General features: G+C 46.4%; 2 protein-coding genes across 2 annotated transcripts; one reads left to right on the forward strand and one right to left on the reverse strand.

Annotated features, from left to right (window-relative positions):
• Positions 1 to 12560: 12560 nt before the first annotated feature.
• LOC141027159 (uncharacterized) lies at positions 12561 to 14256 on the reverse strand. The gene is made up of 4 exons (XM_073504129.1): positions 14182 to 14256; positions 13937 to 14083; positions 13105 to 13234; positions 12561 to 13063 (listed from the first exon to the last, which is right to left on the reverse strand). Exons 1-4 carry the CDS (start codon positions 14254 to 14256, stop codon positions 12561 to 12563), a joined length of 855 nt encoding a protein of 284 aa, XP_073360230.1.
• Positions 14257 to 14685: 429 nt separating this feature from the next.
• On the forward strand, positions 14686 to 19313 carry LOC109744732 (protein SMAX1-like). Its single transcript, XM_020303879.4, has 3 exons — positions 14686 to 16150; positions 17057 to 17321; positions 17410 to 19313. Exons 1-3 carry the CDS (start codon positions 14940 to 14942, stop codon positions 18997 to 18999), a joined length of 3066 nt encoding a protein of 1021 aa, XP_020159468.1. The 5' UTR covers positions 14686 to 14939; the 3' UTR covers positions 19000 to 19313.
• The last annotated feature ends 339 nt before the right edge of the window (positions 19314 to 19652 follow it).

Consider the following 19652-nt stretch of genomic DNA (forward strand, 5'->3'; position numbering starts at 1 on the left):
CCATACCGGATGCCCGCAAATGATCTGGAGGAAATTAAGAAGCAGATTAAGGAGTTATTGGAGAAAGGTTACATTCGACCAAGCTCATCACCGTGGGGAGCCCCAGTGATCTTGGTTGGGAAGAAGGACGGATCTTTGAGGATGGTTGTTGATTATCGTGCGTTGAATGAAGTGACGATCAAGAACAAGTACCCATTACCGATGATCAATGATTTGTTTGACTAGTTGTAAGGAGCTAAAGTATTCTCCAAGATCGATCTGCGATCAGGTTACCACCAGCTGAAGATTCGGGAACAGGATATACCTAAGACAGCTTTTACCACCAGGTATGGGCTATATGAGTACATGGTTATGTCTTTTGGATTGACTAATGCCCGGCCTATTTCATGAATATGATGAACAAGGTGTTCATGGTGTTCTTGGATAAGTTTGTGGTGGTGTTCATTGATGATATTTTGGTATACTCGAAAAATGAAAAGGAACACAAGGAGCATTTGTGTTTAGTTCTCGAGAAGCTCAGGGAACATCAGCTTTATGCCAAGTTCAGCAAATGTGAGTTTTGGTTGAAAGAAGTTGGATTTCTTGGACATGTTATATCAGGAGAGGGTATAGCAGTAGACCCTACCAAGGTTCAGTCAGTCACTGAGTGGTTGGCACCCACCTCAGTTGGAGAGATCCGCAGTTTTCTAGGACTCGCGGGATATTATCGGAGATTCATTGAATTTTTTTCCAAGATTGCGAAGCCCATGATGGAGTTGTTGAAGAAGGACACTAAGTTTAAATGGACAGATGAATGTGAGACAAGTTTTCAGGAGTTGAAGAAATGTTTGGTTACAGCCCCAGTGATGATTCTGCCGGATATACGCAAGGATTTCCAAGTGTATTGCGACGCTTCTCGCTTAGGACCTGGAGGTGTACTTATGCAAGACGGAAGGGTTGTTTCATATGCCTCACGTCAGCTTCGACCGCATGAGTTGAATTATGCCACGCATGATTTGGAGTTAGCAGCCGTAGTGCATGCGCTCAAGACCTGGAGACATTTTCTTATAGGAAACCATTGTGATGTGTACATGGATCACAAGAGTTTGAAGTACATTTTCACGCAGAAGGAGCTAAATCTCTGGGGGAGGAGACGGTTGGAGCTTATAAAGGATTATGATATGAAGTTGCATTATCATCCAGGAAAGGCCAATGTCGTAGCAGACGCTTTGAGCTGGAAGAGTTATCTCAATACCCTCGTAAGCGGAGGATTACCAAAGGAGTTGGCCGAAGATCTCAGGGAGCTTCATTTGGAGATAGTTCCTAGAGGTTTTGTTGCAGCAATGGAGGTTCAGTCAACATTATTGGGAAAGATTCGAGAAGCTCAGAAGGATGACAAAGAAATTGCTGTGATAAAGGAGAAAATGAGCAAAGGAAAAGCCAAGGGTTTTCGTGACGATGAGCACGAGACTTTATGGTTTGAGGACCGTGTATACGTACCCAATAATGCCGAGATCAGGAAGTTAATACTTCAGGAAGCTCATGACTCGCCATACTCGATGCACCCCGGGAACACCAAGATGTATTTGGATTTGAAGGAGCGTTTCTGGTGGACTGGTATGAAGAAGGATATTGCAGAGTATGTAGCAGTATGTGATGTATGTCAGAGAGTGAAGGCAGAACATCAGAAGCCAGCAGGATTACTGCAGCCTATGCCGATACCCGAATGGAAGTGGGACAAACTTGGCATGGATTTTATCACCGGATTACCCAGAACCCGATCGGGATATGATTCTATCTGGGTAGTAGTGGATCGTTTGACCAAAGTGGCTCACTTTATCCCAGTGAAAACCACCTATACGAGTGTGAAGTTGGCCAATATATATATGACTAGGATCGTATGTCTGCACGGAGTTCCGAGGACCATCGTATCAGATAGAGGAACACAATTTACCTCGAAGTTTTGGAATCAGCTGCACCAGATTTTGGGCACCAGGCTAGAGTTCAGTACAGCCTTTCATCAGTAGACAGATGGATAGATCGAGAGAGTCAATCAGATTCTGGAGGACATGTTGAGAGCTTGTGCGCTAGATTATGGATCTAGTTGGGATGATAATCTGCCTTACGCAGAGTTCTCATACAACAACAGTTATCAAGCCAGTCTGAAGATGGCCCCTTTCGAAGCCTTGTATGGAAGGAGGTGCAGGACACCGTTAATGTGGGATGAAGTTGGAGACCGCCAGTTGTTTGGACCAGATTTGATCAAGGAATCTGAAGAGAAGGTAGAGCATATCTTCGTGTGTCACCACTCCGAGGAGTTAAACGATTTGGAGTTAAGGGAAATTTAGCCCCGAGATTTGTAGGACCATACCGAGTTTTGGAGCGTATGGGAGAAGTGGCCTACAAGTTGGAGTTACCCGAAGGACTGTTAGGAGTTCATGATGTGTTTCACGTTTCCCAGTTGAAGAAGTGTCATGCAGAGATGGCCGATATTCCTCTGAGAGATACAGTGCCCCTAAAGCAATTCAGTTGGACAGTGATCTGACCTACGAGGAGAAACCCGTCAAGATTCTCGAGTTTGCCAGCCGAGTCACACGCATCAAGGTTATCAAGTTTTGCAAAGTTCAGTGGAGCCACCATACCGAGGATGAAGCCACCTGGGAACGAGAGGAAGACCTACGGAAAGACCACCCACACCTATTTTCTAGCCAACCCGAATCTCGAGGGCGAGATTCATCTTAAGGGGGTAGGTTTGTAACATCCCAATTTTCAATTTGGATGTTATAGATAGGTCATCATATGCATATCATATTTTATTTGCATTTTTGTTGTGATCCTAGAAATCTTAAGCAACTCAAGGACCCACGGAGAGAGTTGGGGATTTCACAAAAAAATCATATTTGAATTTCTCAAATTTGAAAGAAAGGATCATTTTGATTTTAATTTGAATTTCTCCAAAGTATTTCCAATATTAAAAATAAATGAGAGGAGATAAAATGACTTCTCCAAAATAAAATAAATATTGGACGAAAAATGTTAAAATCAAATAAATATTTTATTTGCTTTTTTATTGCTAATTTATTTGAATTAGAAAAAAAATATGCATTTTTTAAATTGCATTCTTAGGCCAGAAAAATGTTCACTTTGTTCTAAAAAAAATATTTAGACGGTGAAAATTGTTTTTGGCATTTTTAGAATTTATTTTATTTTATTAGGATTTTCTTTCGGCGGACTTATATTTAAAAAAAAAGTTTCGCCCGACTAGGCCAACGGCCCAGCCGAGCAGGCCGGCCCAGCGCGCCGCCGCCTCCCTCTTCGACTCGGGACAGAGTCCCGAGCTGCGCCGCCGCACGCCGCCGTGTCCCGCCTGGACACCGCCGCCCGCGCCCCCTCCCGCAAGCCTAGGCCTCCCCCTCCTATAAGTAGCCATCGCCGCCGCCCCTCTCCACCCCGTCCCAAGCCGCCGCCGCTGCAGCCCGCGCCGCCGCCCGCTGCTGCTGTTGCTGCGCCGCCGCACGCCGGCGCCGTCGGAGCCCCGCCTAGCCCCCCGCCGTCCGGATCCGCCGCCGCCGACCGGTTTTGTCCGGTTTTCATCGGTTTATTTCGGTAAACCCTAGATCTAATTAGGTTTTTTTAAGATATGTTTTTCTTCGGTTAGATCTATTTTGCGAGCGTTCGTTCGTTTAGTTCTTATAATGGACGAATTCGTTCGTTTGTCTTTGTTAGCGGACGTCCGTCCGATAGACTTTTCTTTTTCTTTTTTTCGCCAGTGACCTATCCGCGATTACTTTTATCGCAGATTAGCCCTTGATCTTGAAACCCTCGTAAGTTTTTAACCGTTCGTCCAAATCCAGTGAAACCAACGCCAAAATCTTCATCTCGAACCCCTCTTTCCAGTTAATCAACTTGAACATGGTTTTGACAATCTAAAATTTGGTTTCAAGCAGATTTGAATTCGAACTTCTTTTGAACGTAGTTTCAGTTCCGTAGCTCTGATTCGATTGATTCTTTTTGCAAATCAAAGCTCTTCAGTTGAACTTTCAGATTTACTTTTTTTCTCATCTGAGTTTTACCCTTACATCTATGCTTGAGTGTTTATGTATGCTATTGTTTGTTTGCGATAGAATTTCTGGAGTGTGAAGCGTGCTACTACGAGTCTCTAGGGTTTGCAGATCGTCAGCAAGGCAAGTAACACTTTGATCATATCCCTTTATTACCCAGTTTCTATGCATTAGTTTCAACCCTCAAACATTGCATGAGTAGGATTGATAACATGTGGGTATTGGGAAGTAGTAGTTGAGGTAGTACCTATTGCCCTTTTTATTCAAACCCTGGGAGTTACTTCTACGTTATGCTATATTGCTATGCTATGCTCATAGACGTGGATTGGTTTGAGTGATTCGTGACAGATGTGAGAGATTAATGTTAACTAAGGGTTTATTTAAGGTGGCTACTTTAACACACATCTGGGTGGATTGTTTGTGGGCACCTGGGGAATCCAGTGTTGTCCAAGGAGATCCCGGGGAATCCGTGTGATCATCCTATGGTTTGCCACCTAGGCTTAAAGGGATCATAAGATTATTCATGATAGAAACTTCCATGTGCAGCACAACCATTATGGGCTCTGGCATAGTTGAGTATGTTGTGTGACCTCTTTCAGTGGTAGACTAGCAGATGTAGGGGACGTAGGTGGTACCGTCTACCCATCGAAAGAGTTAATGCTTCTGAAAGACTGTGTCTTGGTCATCCGTTTCTCAAACACCATGTAGTGCGAGAAAATCAACGGAGGAGATCGAGTCTTGTGGGGAAAAGTGCGCAAACCTCTGCAGAGTGTACGAACTAATCATGGTTAGCCGTGTCCCCGGTTATGGACATCTCGAGTATCTGATACTTTAATTATTGATTTGATCTCATCATTCTAAATTAATTTGTTGGGTTGTTAACTATTTAATTTTGGGATTGAGATGGGGTTTCCATTCTCAATATTTATCAACCAACATGATAGTTAAACAAAATATATTTCCTTTGCTGTAGGAAAAAAATGGCTTGTCGCAAAAACAAAATAACCGTAGAGCCTCCACCAGCCATATATGCATGTAGTGTTAGCATTTATCTTGTTCATTGCTCTACAGTGTTATTTTGCCAGCATATTTCATGTGTTGACCCGTTTCGGGCTACAACGTATTATGTTGCAGACTTTTCAGACGAAGAGTAAGGTGCGCTAGGTCGTTGCTGTGCACTCAGCTATGCCGTTGGAGTTGATGGACTCATTTACCTTCGATGCTTCCGCAGTTATCTTATTTAGTTGGCCTTAAGCCATATTATTGTAATAAGTTATGTTTTGAGACATTCGATGTAATAAGTGTGTGATTGCACTCTGTTATAAATCCTTCAAGTACTGTGTGTGTCAGCATTACCGATCCAGGGATGACACTTATACAAAGAGATTTGACCGTGTGAGGTCGAATCGCTACATCTATTTTCTGTCCGCTTTTGACTCATTTTCGGCCCAAATTTGAGCCGTGTTTGCGTCGAAATAGAAGGGCGGACGGGCGCGACACGTGCCCTTGTCCTTCCCTGGCCCGCCCGTCGGGGACACAATTGACCCTTTTTCTTCTCGCCCCTCGCCCCCACCCCCACCCCCGCCATAGCCCTCGCCGCCATTTCTTGGCCGCCTCACCGGCTAGCCCAACTGACCACAGCACGATGGCCGGATCTGTGCCTTTCTCACCTCGGCGCCGGTGGTCAACTGCTATATCTACGACCACGGGATTTGGCGCATCCGTCCGCCTGCGGTTGCGTCTTACCATGGATTGGCCGGATAATGGATCGCACAACCATGGCAACGCCTGCGCGTCGCATGCAGGTCCTGAATCCACCTCTGGCCGCTCGGATCTATACCATCGGCGGTTCGCCGGTAAAGACACGGTCGGCCTCCGTCCGGGCTCGGACCTGGCCCAACGGCTAGTCGATTATCCATTGTCGCTCATAAAGTGCGATGGCTGCCCGCGACAGGCCGTGCGCCTCGTTTTGACCACACCGGAACATCCTGAATGGGTGTTCATCAAGTGCAAAAAAGATAAGGTGCATGCTTCTTTTGATTCGGTTCTGCTCCCGGATTCGGCCCATGTTCGACAGCTTATACTCGAACTTGTGTGTAGGATGGATGCAAGTCTTGGTATTGGGAAGAAGAATACATCGATCTATTGATAGCACGAAAATTGGTAGATGCTCGTGCACTCCTAGCTAGAATAGAGGCCAGAGATGAGACTAGAGATGATATTATACGTGAAGCAACGCCTACTTCTTTAGAATCGAAGAAGAAAGAAGTGTGCAAGCTTGAGAAGTCGCAGATCAACAATGGAGACATAGATAAGATATTAATCCAATTAGTGGGAACATTTATAAAAATTGAATATCTTTTAAAATATCTAATTGTGATTCTTATTTTTTTGGTCTTGCCTTCTAGCAAAGAATTGGTGATTCTTGTTTTCGTTGATGAAATAAAGAAATATAATGGTAAAAAAATTATACATACAGCCGTGGACCATATTAGCCGCGCATTAAGCGCACGACCAGCACATCATAGAAAATTGGACGGACATTGTTCCATTGCCATCTTTATACGGACGAAATTCAGACAAAATGAACGTTTGTTTGGGTCGCGCTTTAGAGTTGGCTTGATAGAAGCGGTAGAACGTGTCATGTCTCCCTGGTAACACTGACAGTTAACTAGTCTAGTGTAAAAGAGTTAATTGCACGTTGGTACCACACTTGCACACCTACTCACGAATCAGTACCACTACTCGTGCATGTCGCAGTTCAGTACTAACTCAGGGCCTAAGTGGTGCATAACGGACTGAAAGCCGTATAAGCGCGTATTGACCGCGTATCCGACAGGTCGGGCCCACATGTCAGGTGACACACGGGCCGAATCGGCGCGTGGACGGGTCGCTGACTAGGACGAGGCCGACCTAACGGGCTAGGTCGAACCGAGCCGCCGGTTCGAACGCTAACTCTCATTCCCCTCTCCCTCTCCTCCCCGTGCTCCTCTGTGTCAATGGCGACGGCGAACCCGGGCGGCGGCGGTGTAGGCGGCGGCTCGAGCAGCGGTGGCGGTGTGGGCGGGTATGGAGATCTTCCTGGCCTCGGGGCCGATGCGCACCCAGGATTGGCCGAGGGCGACGGCGACAGTTCATCGTACTACTCGAGCGGCGAGGAAGAAATGGAGGAGGCCCCGCTGACCATGGAGCAGCGCCTGTGGATGGCAGAGATCTGGGTCGCCACCCCTTTGACGAGCCATCACTGGACCCATGGATGTGGTGGGGTGCTGTAAGTCCTCCTCCCTTTCCTCTGTTCTTTCTTCCAATTTGGGGCTAGGGTTAGTGTTAATGAAAATGTCCAAATTTGCTGGCACTTGTAGTGTGGAGGAGGCTATCTTGGATGTTAGGATTCACTTTGATGCCCTACATAATTTGGATAGGAAGATATGCAGTTCTGATGTCACTTTTCTCAATCTGTATGCACTGTTGCATACACAAGGATTTACATTCTCTGATTAATTGTATCACATGGAGAACACATGCATAGGAGAGCAGAGAGAGCATGGCCTAGACTTGATTGACACAAACATTAAATTGCAACAAATTAAGAAGCAGCATGAGCATACTTTAGTTTTGAATCTGTTAGTTAGAGCAACAGCCACTGACAGTGCTGCAATTCAGAGAAATGCTAAATTACAGACCATTCTTTATGCACCACCAGTTGTGTATGATTTCAGTGAGCCAGCTGTGCTTGCTGTTGATGACCAAGGGGTTGTTTTTAATAGTCAGTGCAGTAGTAGTACCAATGTTGAAGCTAGTGGTTTTTGCACACAAGAAAGCAAAAATCTAGGTAAACAAAAGCTGAATTCTGTGATGGAGGATGAAGTTTTGTTGGAGGAGGGATATTACAGTAGTGATAATCCAGAAGGGGCATATGACAGTGACAACTACTTGGAGAAGTACATGATTTCTCAAGACACAGAGATAATAGATGGAAAGAGACAAGCAGATGAGGAACAACTAGCAGATGATCAAGATGAATATTCAGATGATGAGTCAGAAGAGGAGGAACAACTGCATTATGAGGGTGACACTGAGGTTGAGGATCTGTTTGAGAAGGAGGAGGAAGAGAGTGGGGATGAAGAGAGGGAGGAGAGCTTGAATGTGGAGTTAGCTCAACCTTTGCAGGTAGAACCTCCAAAGAAGAGACAGAAGCTGCCAATTAGGAGGTGCCCCACCACTAGAACACATTCTAGTGTTTTAAAGGAGGTGAAGAAAGATTTCATTCCTTCATCAGATGAAGAAGAAACTGGTTGGCTGATGGATAGTGAAGATGATGGGCAGGAGCCACTGCAATTTGTCCGAAAGAAAAGCAAGAAGAGTAGGGCACAGAAAAGAAAACCTAGGATATGGTTCAATGAAAAAATGGAGCACCCACACCAGCAATTATGTAAGTACATGTGCTTCACAAATCAGCAGCAATTCAGAGATGCTCTGTTGAGCTTGCACATTTCACAGGCAAGAGATTTTAGATATCATAGAAACTCTGGCCAAAGGATCATTGCATGTTGAAGAAATGAGCACTGTCAGTTCCACATTGTTGCTGCTGTGATCAAAGGTGAAAAGACTTTTGCTATAAAAAAATTAACCTAGAGCACACTTGCCCTACCACTACAGAGTCTTCCAGGGTTAGTGCAAAGTGGCTTGCAAAGACATATGAGTCATTGTTCAGGTCTGATCCAACCACTAGCATACAAACTCTGATTGATGCCTGCAATGAGAAGTATGGTGTTGAGGTTCCTAAGCACATGGCCTATAGGGCCAAAAACTTAGCTGTGGAATCTGTCTTAGGAGAGCACAAGAAGCAGTATCCCAGGTTAAGGGACTATGCAGCAACCATAATGCAGACAAACCCTGGAAGTAGGGTTGTAGTTACAACTCTAGTTCCTAAAGCAACCAAAAAAATACCACATCCAGGGCCAAGGTTTCATGCAATGTTTTTCTGCTTAAATGGAGCAAGGGAGGGATTTCTCAATGGATGCAGACCTTTCATTGGTTAGTTAGTTGTTTCTTTGCTTTAGTCCATTGCTATGTACATGATTACACCTTTGCTGTAGTTTCTTTGCTATGTACTGACTTAATTGGTTCTTTTTTTTTGCAAAACAGGTGTTGATGGATGCTTTATTAAGCTGACCACAGGTGCACAGATCCTTGCTGCCACTAGCAGAGATGGCAATAACAACATTTATCCAATTGCATTTGTCATTGTTGGTCAGGAGGATACAGCAAATTGGTGCTGGTTTCTGCACCAACTCAAGATATGTCTAGGAGGAGAAGTTGGCCAATTTGGTCCTTATACTATCATGTCAGATAGACAAAAGGTAAGTACTTAGTTTGCTATGTGATTTCAGTTGCTTAGGGTTTTTTTTTCAACTATATCTGTAGTCTGTAGCTTAGTTTGCTGTTGTAATTTCAACAGGGGCTACTCAATGCAGTGAATAGAGTATTTCCAAACTGCCACCAGAGATATTGTCTTAGACACTTATATGCAAATTTCCAGAATGCTGGTTTTAGGGGGGAAGATCTAAAGAAATGCATGGATAATGCCAGTTATGCTTACAATGAATATAAGTTTAATATTGCTATGAATGATTTGAGAAATGAGTGTGAGGATGCTTGGATCTGGCTTAATGCAATTCCTAAGAAAACATGGGCAAGGCATGCTTTTGACACTAACTGCAAGACAGATTTGGTTGTTAACAACCTATCTGAGGTGTTCAACAAGTATATCCTTGATTTTAGGAAAAAGCCTATTAGGACTATGGTTGATGGTATTAAGGACAAGCAAATGGTGAGGTGGCATGAGAAAAGAGAGAGAGGAAAGGCAGATTTCTGGGTGATCACACCACACTATGCTGAGAAGCTAGAGCTGGAAAAGGAGAGGGCTAGATACTGCAAACCCATTCAAGCTGGTGTTAATTTATGGCAAGTGACCAGTGGGCAGAAAACACACCCTGTGAACTGGGATAATCATACATGTGGTTGCAGAAAATGGGACCTCAGTGGCCTACCATGCAACCATGCAATTTCAGCAATTAACAAGGCCAAGAGGTTTCCAGAGGACTTTGTTTGTAAATTCTTCAGAAAACCATTTTATGTGGAAGCATATGAACCTATGATCTTTCCTGTTCCTGGTGAACATGACTGGATAAGGACACCTGGACCAGACATAGAGCCACCAGAATTTCATGTTAGGAGAGGAAGAAAGCAAGAGAAGAGGATCAAGGGCAAGTTTGAAGTGCCAAAGCCAAAGGACAGCAGTAGAATGGCCACAATAACATGCTCTAACTGTGGTCTCCAAGGCCATAGATACACCAACTGCCTGAAACAATTGAAACCAGATTTGGCTATGAGGAAAAACAAGCATGTGGTAATACCAAATCTCACTTCTTTTGTATTAGTTGACTAGTGCATTTGTTAATATTTTAATGTTGTTTACTAATACCAATCTCACTCCTTTTTGCAAGACCAAGAGGTCACAGCAGCAACCTACACCTGCAAGATCACAGCAGCAACCTACACCTGCAAGATCACAGCAGCAGCCTCCACCTGCAAGATCCCAGCAGCAGCCTCCACCTGCAAGATCCCAGCAGCAGCCTCCACCTGCAAGATCCCAGCAGCAGCCTCCACCTGCAAGATCCCAGCTTGCACCAAGATCACAGCCTCCACCTGGAAGGACTGGTGCAAGCTCTGGAGCAAGGTCTGGTGCAAGGACTGGTGCAAGATCTGGAGCAAGGTCTGGTGCAAGTTCACAGCCATCAACTAGTGGTGCAAGGCCATTCACTGCCCCAAGATATGCAACTCCTTCTACATCTTCTGCCCCAAGAAGTCACACTGGTTGGATGACCTGGTTTTCTCCTAGTGGTAACAGATGAGTGTTGTAATGAGTTGTTGTTTCTCAAAACTATGGTACTAATCAATGTTTTGTGTCCTGAACCATGGTTTGATGCTTAGGTTTGATTGTACTGAACCTACAAGTCAAACTGGTTGGATGATTATGTTTGAGTGTACTGAATTGTTATCAACTATCTTAGTGTTATGGGCAATGTTATGCTATCAATTTGGTGATTAGTGTTATTGGCAATGTTAGGGGGTTCTCGACGTCGACGGAGCCTAAATGCCTAACCACTTTGGTTTAGGGGGTTCTCGACGTCGACGGAGACTAAATGCCTAACCACTTTGGTTTAGGGGGTTCTCGACGTCGACGGAGACTAAATGCCTAACCACTTTGGTTTAGGGGGTTCTCGACGTCGACGGAGACTAAATGCCTAACCACTTTGGTTTAGGGGGGTCTCGACGTCGACGGAGACTAAATGCCTAACCACTTTGGTTTAGGGGGTTCTCGACGTCGACGGAGACTAAATGCCTAACCACTTTGGTTTAGGGGGGTCTCGACGTCGACGGAGACTAAATGCCTAACCACTTTGGTTTAGGGGGGTCTCGACGTCGACGGAGACTAAATGCCTAACCACTTTGGTTTAGGGGGTTCTCGACGTCGACGGAGACTAAATGCCTAACCACTTTGGTTTAGGGGGTTCTCGACGTCGACGGAGACTAAATGCCTAACCACTTTGGTTTAGGGGGTTCTCGACGTCGACGGAGACTAAATGCCTAACCACTTTGGTTTAGGGGGTTCTCGACGTCGACGGAGACTAAATGCCTAACCACTTTGGTTTAGGGGGTTCTCGACGTCGACGGAGACTAAATGCCTAACCACTTTGGTTTAGGGGGTTCTCGACGTCGACGGAGACTAAATGCCTAACCACTTTGGTTTAGGGGGTTCTCGACGTCGACGGAGCCTCAATGCCTAACTACTTTGGTTTAGGGGGTTCTCGACGTCGACGGAGACTAAATGCCTAACCACTTTGGTTTAGGGGGTTCTCGACGTCGACGGAGACTAAATGCCTAACCACTTTGGTTTAGGGGGTTCTCGACGTCGACGGAGACTAAATGCCTAACCACTTTGGTTTAGGGGGTTCTCGACGTCGACGGAGCCTCAATGCCTAACCACTTTGGTTTAGGGGGTTCTCGACGTCGACGGAGACTAAATGCCTAACCACTTAGGTTTAGGGGGTTCTCGACGTCGACGGAGCCTAAATGCCTTAGAGTTCAAGCAACTTTGGTTTAGGGGGTTCATAAAAGAGTTCAAGCAACTAAGACAAGCAGCAACTAAGAGTTAACATACTGGTTCACAACAAACTGGTTCACAACAACAACATATTGATTAACATAGTGGTTCACAGCAACTAACAGTTAACATAGTGGTTCACAGCAACAACATAGTGGTTCACAACAACTAAAGCAACACCATAGTGGTTCACAACAACTAAAGCAACAACATAGTGGTTCACAACAACTACACATCCATAGTACATAACTTAGTTCACAACAACACCATACTTCACAAAAGGTCAGCAAAGCCAGCATTCTTCTTCTTCATGTTGATCTGGATCTTGCTCTTGCTCTTCCTGTACATCTTCATTCTGACAAGATGTCCAGGATCCCCTTCAATTTCTGCTTGTTCTTCTTCTCTGACTTCAACAGTTCAGCAATCTGAATCTTTAGCTGATCCCTCCTTGCTGTGAGCTTGTCATGCCCCTTCTTGAGATCTCCCATGTGAAGGAGCAGCTGGGTGTTCTCCTGGGTGAGCTTTTCCTCAGATTTTTTGAGTTCATCAACCTGGAATTGCAGGTTCCTGGTGGATGTACTAAGCACTTCCTTCTCTTTTAGATGATTAAACTTTAGGTTCCTGATGCAAGTGCCTTGAGATTGTGTCAGGTTCATCAGTACTTTATACTTCTCCTGCAGCTTGAAGATCTCTGCATCTTTCTTCCCCATCTCTGTCTTCATGTCAGATACAACTGAATCAGAAACATGCACATCCTGCATCTTAGCCTGCAAATAGCTGAAATCTACCCTCCTATCCTCTTGAGCATTCAACAGTTGGTGCACATCTTCAACCAATTTGTCATAGTTGGCCTCTAGATTTTTTTTCCAGTGAGATGGTGAATAGTGAGTGAACTCTCCAGGTTATCCTTCCTCCTATCACTCTTGCTGTCATGATACATTTCCCATAGCTTCAACAAGGCATTCTGCAATGTAGGAGGCCACTCTGGGTCAACCCAGAGAACAATACCACAGTTGTCATCTTCCTGCAATATAAACAACCATAGCATGTGCAAAATCAATCTCCTAGGTAAATTATTTAAGCAATAAACTTTGAGCAACTAGCTTTAAACAATGAACTTTGAACATCTTTAAACAATGTAGGACCCTAAATGACTAGCCACTGAATTAAAAAATGAACTTTAAGCATCTTTGGGAAAACACTTTAATAATATAGCCAACTAAAGAATGAACCTCTGACAATAAACACTATCTGAATTTTGAGTTTCTGACATTGAATCTCCCTGACCTAAAACAACCAAATAATTTGCAAAGTGAGTACTCTTGTGAGCTAAACAATGATTATCTACACTGCAAACTAAGCTGTTGACCAATTATAAAATTACTGGCCAAATTAAATATACATGGCAAGCATCAACACATTTTCTAATCCACTGATTAGCATCAGTAGTACTAAATGGCTACAAAATGACCCTCACAGCTACCCAGTAAACAATACAATTCCAGGTTGGTAGTGGTGTGTCCAGGCAGGCCAAACACAACTACAAAATGACCATGACAGCTACAAAATGACCATCACAGCTATGCTACAAGAGTACTCATTAAACAATGTGCATCAGCACATGGCTAGATTAAAGAACATGAATTCTATGCTCTGGACTGAACAATTCTATGCACATGGCTAGATTAAACAATACAATTAACACAGAGTTTGGACAGAATCTTACACTCATAGGACAGACTAAGAACCTCCTGCCCGTGTTAAATGCTTCGAATGCTACACGCCTCTCAGCCGCCACGCCATGCTGATGGCAAAGAACTCTGGGTGCTGTCTCAATGCCACTGTAGTCTTGGTCTTCAATGCTAGCAGGGATCTACAGGAACAAAAGGAAAACAAAATCCCCAAATCAAATCAAATCCCCCCAAATCCCAAATCTGATAACCCAACCCTAACCCTAGCTCTACAACTCACCCGGAAATGCGTGGCTTCGTCGTCGGAGAGGTTCATGTATTGCACGCTTGAGTCCTGGCTGCTCTCGTCCTCCATGGCGCGACGATGAGCCGGTTGAGGTGGCGGCGGCGGCAGGCAGGCGGCGGGCGGCGGCGAATCGGAGAGAGGAGGGAGAGCCAGAGTGAGAGTGAGGTCGACCGTCGAGCGAGAGTGAGGCGAGTCCGACCGAGCCCATGTAACCGACCGAGCCCATGGAGTATAACCGACCGCGTCGGCCTCGTCCTAGTCAGCGACCCGTCCAAGCGCCGATTCGGCCAGCGTGTCACCTGACATGTGGGCCCGACCTGTCGGATACGCGGTCAATACGCGCTTATACGGCTTTCAGTCCGTTATGCACCACTTAGGCTCTGAGTTGGTACTGAACTGCGACATGCAGGAATAGTGGTACTGATTCGTGAGTAGGTGCGCAAGTGTGGTACCAACGTGCAATTAACTCGGTGTAAAATGCAGAGACGAAGCGAAATCGGAGACGAAGATTCTATTCGCCTCTCTCTCTCTCTTCCCTTTTTCCTCGTAGCGGTCTCGTTACTTCCGCCTCCTCCCAGCGTCTCCCCTCCCCTCCCCTTCCCTCCGATACACCCCCCTTTTCCGCGCTCCCGGTTCATCGGCGTGCCGCACCACCCCAAGACGGCGGCGAGGAACCTAGGTGAAGAACACAGAAGAATTCGCGTGTCCTTTGATCGATTGATGAGCGGAAGGCCGCGGCGGCGGGGACGACGATGAGGGCGGATCTCAGCACCATCCAGCAGACGCTCACGCCAGAGGCGGCGGCGGCGCTGGCGCGAGCCATGGACGAAGCGGCTCGACGGAGGCACGTCTCCACCACGCCGCTCCACGTCGCCGCCGCGCTGCTCGCCGCGCCGGCTGGCCTGCTGCGCCAGGCCTGCGCGCGGGCCGTGGCCGCGGGAGGCGTTGCCGCTGCCTCTGGTGGCGCCGGCGCGCACCCGCTCCACTGCCGCGCTCTTGAGCTCTGTTTCTCCGTCGCGCTAGACAGGTTGCCTGCCTTTGCGGGGGGCGCGATTGGAGGCGGGGCCGCTGCTCCTCCCGTTTCCAACGCGCTCGTTGCGGCTCTCAAGCGCGCGCAGGCCCAGCAGCGGCGGGGCTGCCCTGAGGCGGCACAGCAGCCGCTCCTCGCCGTTAAGGTGGAGCTCGAGCAGCTCGTGCTCTCCATCCTCGACGACCCTTCGGTCAGCCGCGTCATGCGCGAGGCGTCCTTCTCATCTTCTGCCGTGAAGAACACCATCGAACAGTCTCTCACCTCACCCTCCCCGTCGTCTTCCACCGCAGCGTCTAGTCCTGTACCGACGCCAACCCCCTTCTCCCCATCCCCTTCCTCTCTTCTGCGCGTCGGCACCGCCAACGCATACATCAACCCTCGTCTGGCGGCTGCGGCGGCTGGAGCCAGCTGCGGGGATGATGCGCGCAAGGTGCTTGACGTCATGCTCAAGCCAGCGCGCCGCAACCCGGTGATCGTCGGAGACTCCGGACCGGACGTGGTGCTGAAGGAGGCCATTCGAATAATCCCAACGGCCAGCTCCGCTGCCCTCGCTGCAGCCAAGATCCTGCATCTGGAGGCGGAACTCACCAAGCTTGCTGGTGACAAGGTGGCGATGGCGGAGAGGATTGGGAAGCTGGGCGCCGTAGTCGAGAGGCTCGTCGGCGAGCATGGCGGGGTGGTTCTTGACCTCGGGGACCTGAAGTGGATGGTGGAAGGCCCTGCCGCGTCGTCGTCTGAGGGGGGCAAGGCGGCCATTGCCGAGATGGGGCGTCTGCTCAGGCGTTTCGGGCGCGGTGAAGTGTGGGCCGTGGCCACTGCAGCGTGCGCCACGTACCTTAGGTGTAAGATCTATTACCCAGGGATGGAGGATGAATGGGATCTCCAAGCCATGCCGATTGCCCGCAGCACACCGCTTGCTGGAGCTGCTCTGAGGTGTGTCCGCGTTCGTGTTCTGATTCTTTGTTAGATCTAACATGTCTGGTCTTGTTAATTTCCTTGTTCATTTGATTACTGCTTAGTCATGCTGAACCAAATTATTAGTTACTCTGCAATTGGTTCATAGGATAGGAAAGTCATAGGAATAAGAAAGTCATAGGAAATGAGATGACATGTATCTGAAGGAGCCGGATCCTCTAACATGCTCAAGGGATGTCACAGAGCTACAGTGTTCTTCTTGTGTAAAAAAGACAGGGAAAGTCAGGGAGCTTATGAAATTGAAATAGTTCTTTTGAAAAGAGTGAAATGAGTATTTCAAAATTTGAAATGAGTCTTCTAAAATTGAACTTGGTATGTCATGAATTGAAATTGATCTATTAGAAATGGAAACCTGTCTTTTGAAAATTGAAATGAGCACTGTTCATGGGCTAAGCCTGAAGGGAAGTCAGGTTACTGTAGCTTACCTGACTTCCCTTCGAATGTTAGAGGATCCAGCTCCGTATCAGAATTCCGACGAATAGGAATAGAAAAGAAGATGCCCTTTGGTTCACATCATAGGAATTTTTCCATTGAGTCTAGGCTAATGTTTATTTTCCTATGAAATGTGGAGGATAGGAAGAATTCCTCCATAGGAATAGGATTCTATTCCTACAAACCAAAGGGCTCTGAAGGAATTTTTCCTATACAAATCCTATCCTATGGGATTCCTACATACCAAAAGAGGCCTGATTTTTTTTTTTGGATGATGGAAAACTTTGATATGACAAACAAACAGGTTTTTAGTTTAGGGCAGTTGGCGCTACTCTATAAACGTTGTTGCTTTTTTGTGTAGCAGTGGTAGCCTTATAGTCTCACTCATTATAGTTCAGTTCCACAGATTAACGAATTACTAAATTTTGTTAGGCCTGGAAGCAGTGGAAGTCTCAGCAACTCGGTGGGGATGTTATCACCAATGCTCCGGCCTTTGCCGGTGACACCAACACCTCTCAGATGGCCGCCAGGGGGTGGCCATACTCAGATGGTGAAGCCAGCCATGTGCATGCTCTGCAAGGGTGGTTATGAGAGTGAGCTCACCAAACTTGCAGCGGAGCGGACGGCAGTATCCGTCCCTGAGGCTGCTAACCCTAGTTTGCCGCACTGGCTGCAGCGGACCAATGATCAAAATCAGGTTTATGTTTTTTCCATGTTTAATCTTGACAAAACCAACTCTTATTCTATCGAAACCTGATTGGTATAATCCTTCTCTTTTTGTACAGTCTAAGGCACAAGAGTTGAAATGGAAAAGGAGCACAGATGAGCTTGAGAAGAAATGGCGTGAGACCTGTGCCCATATCCACTTGACCCATGCTGGAGCGCCAGCACTCTCCGTGCCATTGGCCTCGTCCAGAACATGTCCACGTGTTGAGGTCAAATTGCCTATTGCAAGGGGTGCTGCTATTCAGACTCTTAAGATGAACACTAACCGGGATAAGCCAGCATCCAGCCCGATAGTTGACCTCCGCAAGAGCCCACCAGGAAGCCCAGTGAAAACTGATCTTATGCTTGGTCGCTTGGACCCTGCCATCAATCCTACTATGGATAAAGAGCGGAAGGAAAATTATGAAGGGCTAACTGCCCTGCAGAAGGCTAAGATAGCTGGAATTTCAGATATTGATTCCTTCAAAAGGCTCATCAAGGGGCTGACAGAGAAGGTTAGCTGGCAGTCTGATGCCGCCTCAGCCATTGCTGCTGCTGTTGTACAATGCCTATCTGGAAGCGAGAAGCGTCGGACCCTTCGAACAAGAGGTGACATGTGGCTCATGTTTGTTGGCTCTGACAAGGCAGGTAAGCGGAAAATGGTGAACGCGTTGTCTGAGCTGATGGCAAACACGAGACCAGTAATTGTGAACTTTGGTGGTGACTCCGAATTGGGAAGGGCTAAGAATGATGGACTGAACATGGGTCTCTGGGGGAAAACTGCACTTGATCGGGTCACTGAGGCAGTTCGGCAGAACCCATTCTCAGTTATTGTTCTGGAATGCATTGATCAATTGGACATAGTTGTTCGTGGAAAGATCAAGCGGGCAATGGAGACTGGTCGTCTGCCTGACTCTCGTGGCCGTGAGGTCAGCCTTGGCAATGTCATCTTTGTTCTTACCACCAATTGGGTACCTGATGAACTTAAAGGGCCGGACGTTGAGTCTTTACTACAAGGTGAACTAAGAATGTTGGAGATGGCAGGCTCTAGTTGGCAGCTTGAGCTCTCGATTGGGGACAAGCAGGCCAAGCACCGAGCAGATTGGCTATGTGATGATGTTCGCCCTGCAAAGGTAGCAAAAGAATTGTCCAGTAGCCATGGTTTGTCGCTTGACCTCAATTTGGCAGTTGGTGCCTTGGATGACACCGAGAGTTCACATAATTCTAGTGATGTCTCAGTGGAGCAAGAGCAAGAGAAAGGGCAGCTTGCAGTACTGTGTTCGACGCCTGCCCCTGACTGCGATCTATTGGAACTCGTTGACGATGCCATTGTGTTTCGACCAGTTGACTTTAATCCATTTCGGAAGACTATTAGAGATTGCATATCAGCAAAATTTGAATTGGTCATTGGGAGCATCAATTCATTCAGAATCGATGAAGATGCCATTGACCATATGGTTAGCAGTGTCTGGCTCACTGATGAGAGGTTCGAGGACTGGGCCGGAGAAGTAATTATGCCAAGCATTGAACGATTGTGGCGCAACGTGAAGCATGATTGCGCTCGTGCTGTCGTCCGCCTCGCATTAGTTGCGGACGAGGCGTTGCCAAGGTGGGGTGAGGGAAGGGAAGGGCTACCAGCGACCGTAACGATTGCCATCGATGGAATGTAGAGGGCATTTGAGAAAGTAAATTCTTTGTACGGTAGATATGTAAATACTTTGGAGATCTTCTGCTATAAGCTTTGTTTGGGGTGGTGGGGGGACTATGTGAAGCACATAGGACTACCAAATAGGCAGGAGGTTATAGATTTTATAACACCCAAATATGTGGTCTATAGTTTCGATGATATTTGTAGCTATGTTCCTTGGAAAGAAAAAACAATATTTTATTTTACTTGTCTCCTAATGTTCCGAAGGTGGATGTGTAGAGGCAATACAGGAAGTAAATAAAGACTGAACTCGCTATGTTTTTCTTGGCCCTGAAACTAAATCCGCTCGGATCGGTTCTTGTAATGCATGTCTTCCAGTCATTAGTCAAGTTTCATAGATGTGAATACATGGAACGAAGAGTTGATCTCATCTTTTACCTCTTTAGTTTCACATTTCTGCCGGCAATTACCCCTATGTTATAATAATTCCTTCGGTTTAGAGAAATTGGTGCAAGTTTTTACCCGTTTCAAACTTCTATATAAGTTAATTTTTCTTGTTCTAGTTTTTGTGAATGTGTTGGGATTCTTGCTTGTTTTCGAAAGTATATGGAAGGATCTCAAATCTTCTTATTTCCTTTTTAACTTTCTGCGGGCTAATAAAGTCAAACCTATACA

This window comes from Aegilops tauschii, chromosome 7, assembly GCF_002575655.3.
Source record: "Aegilops tauschii subsp. strangulata cultivar AL8/78 chromosome 7, Aet v6.0, whole genome shotgun sequence".
In the NCBI taxonomy this organism is placed as follows: domain Eukaryota; kingdom Viridiplantae; phylum Streptophyta; class Magnoliopsida; order Poales; family Poaceae; genus Aegilops; species Aegilops tauschii.

Excerpts from the sequence above, each read along its gene's own strand:
- LOC141027159 (XM_073504129.1), bottom strand. The coding sequence starts at position 14,256 with ATGGAGGACGAGAGCAGCCAGGACTCAAGCGTGCAATACATGAACCTC. Across the intron at positions 14,084-14,181 it reads ACGAAGCCACGCATTTCCGG|ATCCCTGCTAGCATTGAAGA; the intron begins GTGAGTTGTAGA and ends TTGTTCCTGTAG. Across the intron at positions 13,235-13,936 it reads TCTTAGTCTGTCCTATGAGT|GAAGATGACAACTGTGGTAT; the intron begins GTAAGATTCTGT and ends TTTATATTGCAG.
- LOC109744732 (XM_020303879.4), top strand. The coding sequence starts at position 14,940 with ATGAGGGCGGATCTCAGCACCATCCAGCAGACGCTCACGCCAGAGGCG. Across the intron at positions 16,151-17,056 it reads CTTGCTGGAGCTGCTCTGAG|GCCTGGAAGCAGTGGAAGTC; the intron begins GTGTGTCCGCGT and ends AAATTTTGTTAG. Across the intron at positions 17,322-17,409 it reads GGACCAATGATCAAAATCAG|TCTAAGGCACAAGAGTTGAA; the intron begins GTTTATGTTTTT and ends CTTTTTGTACAG.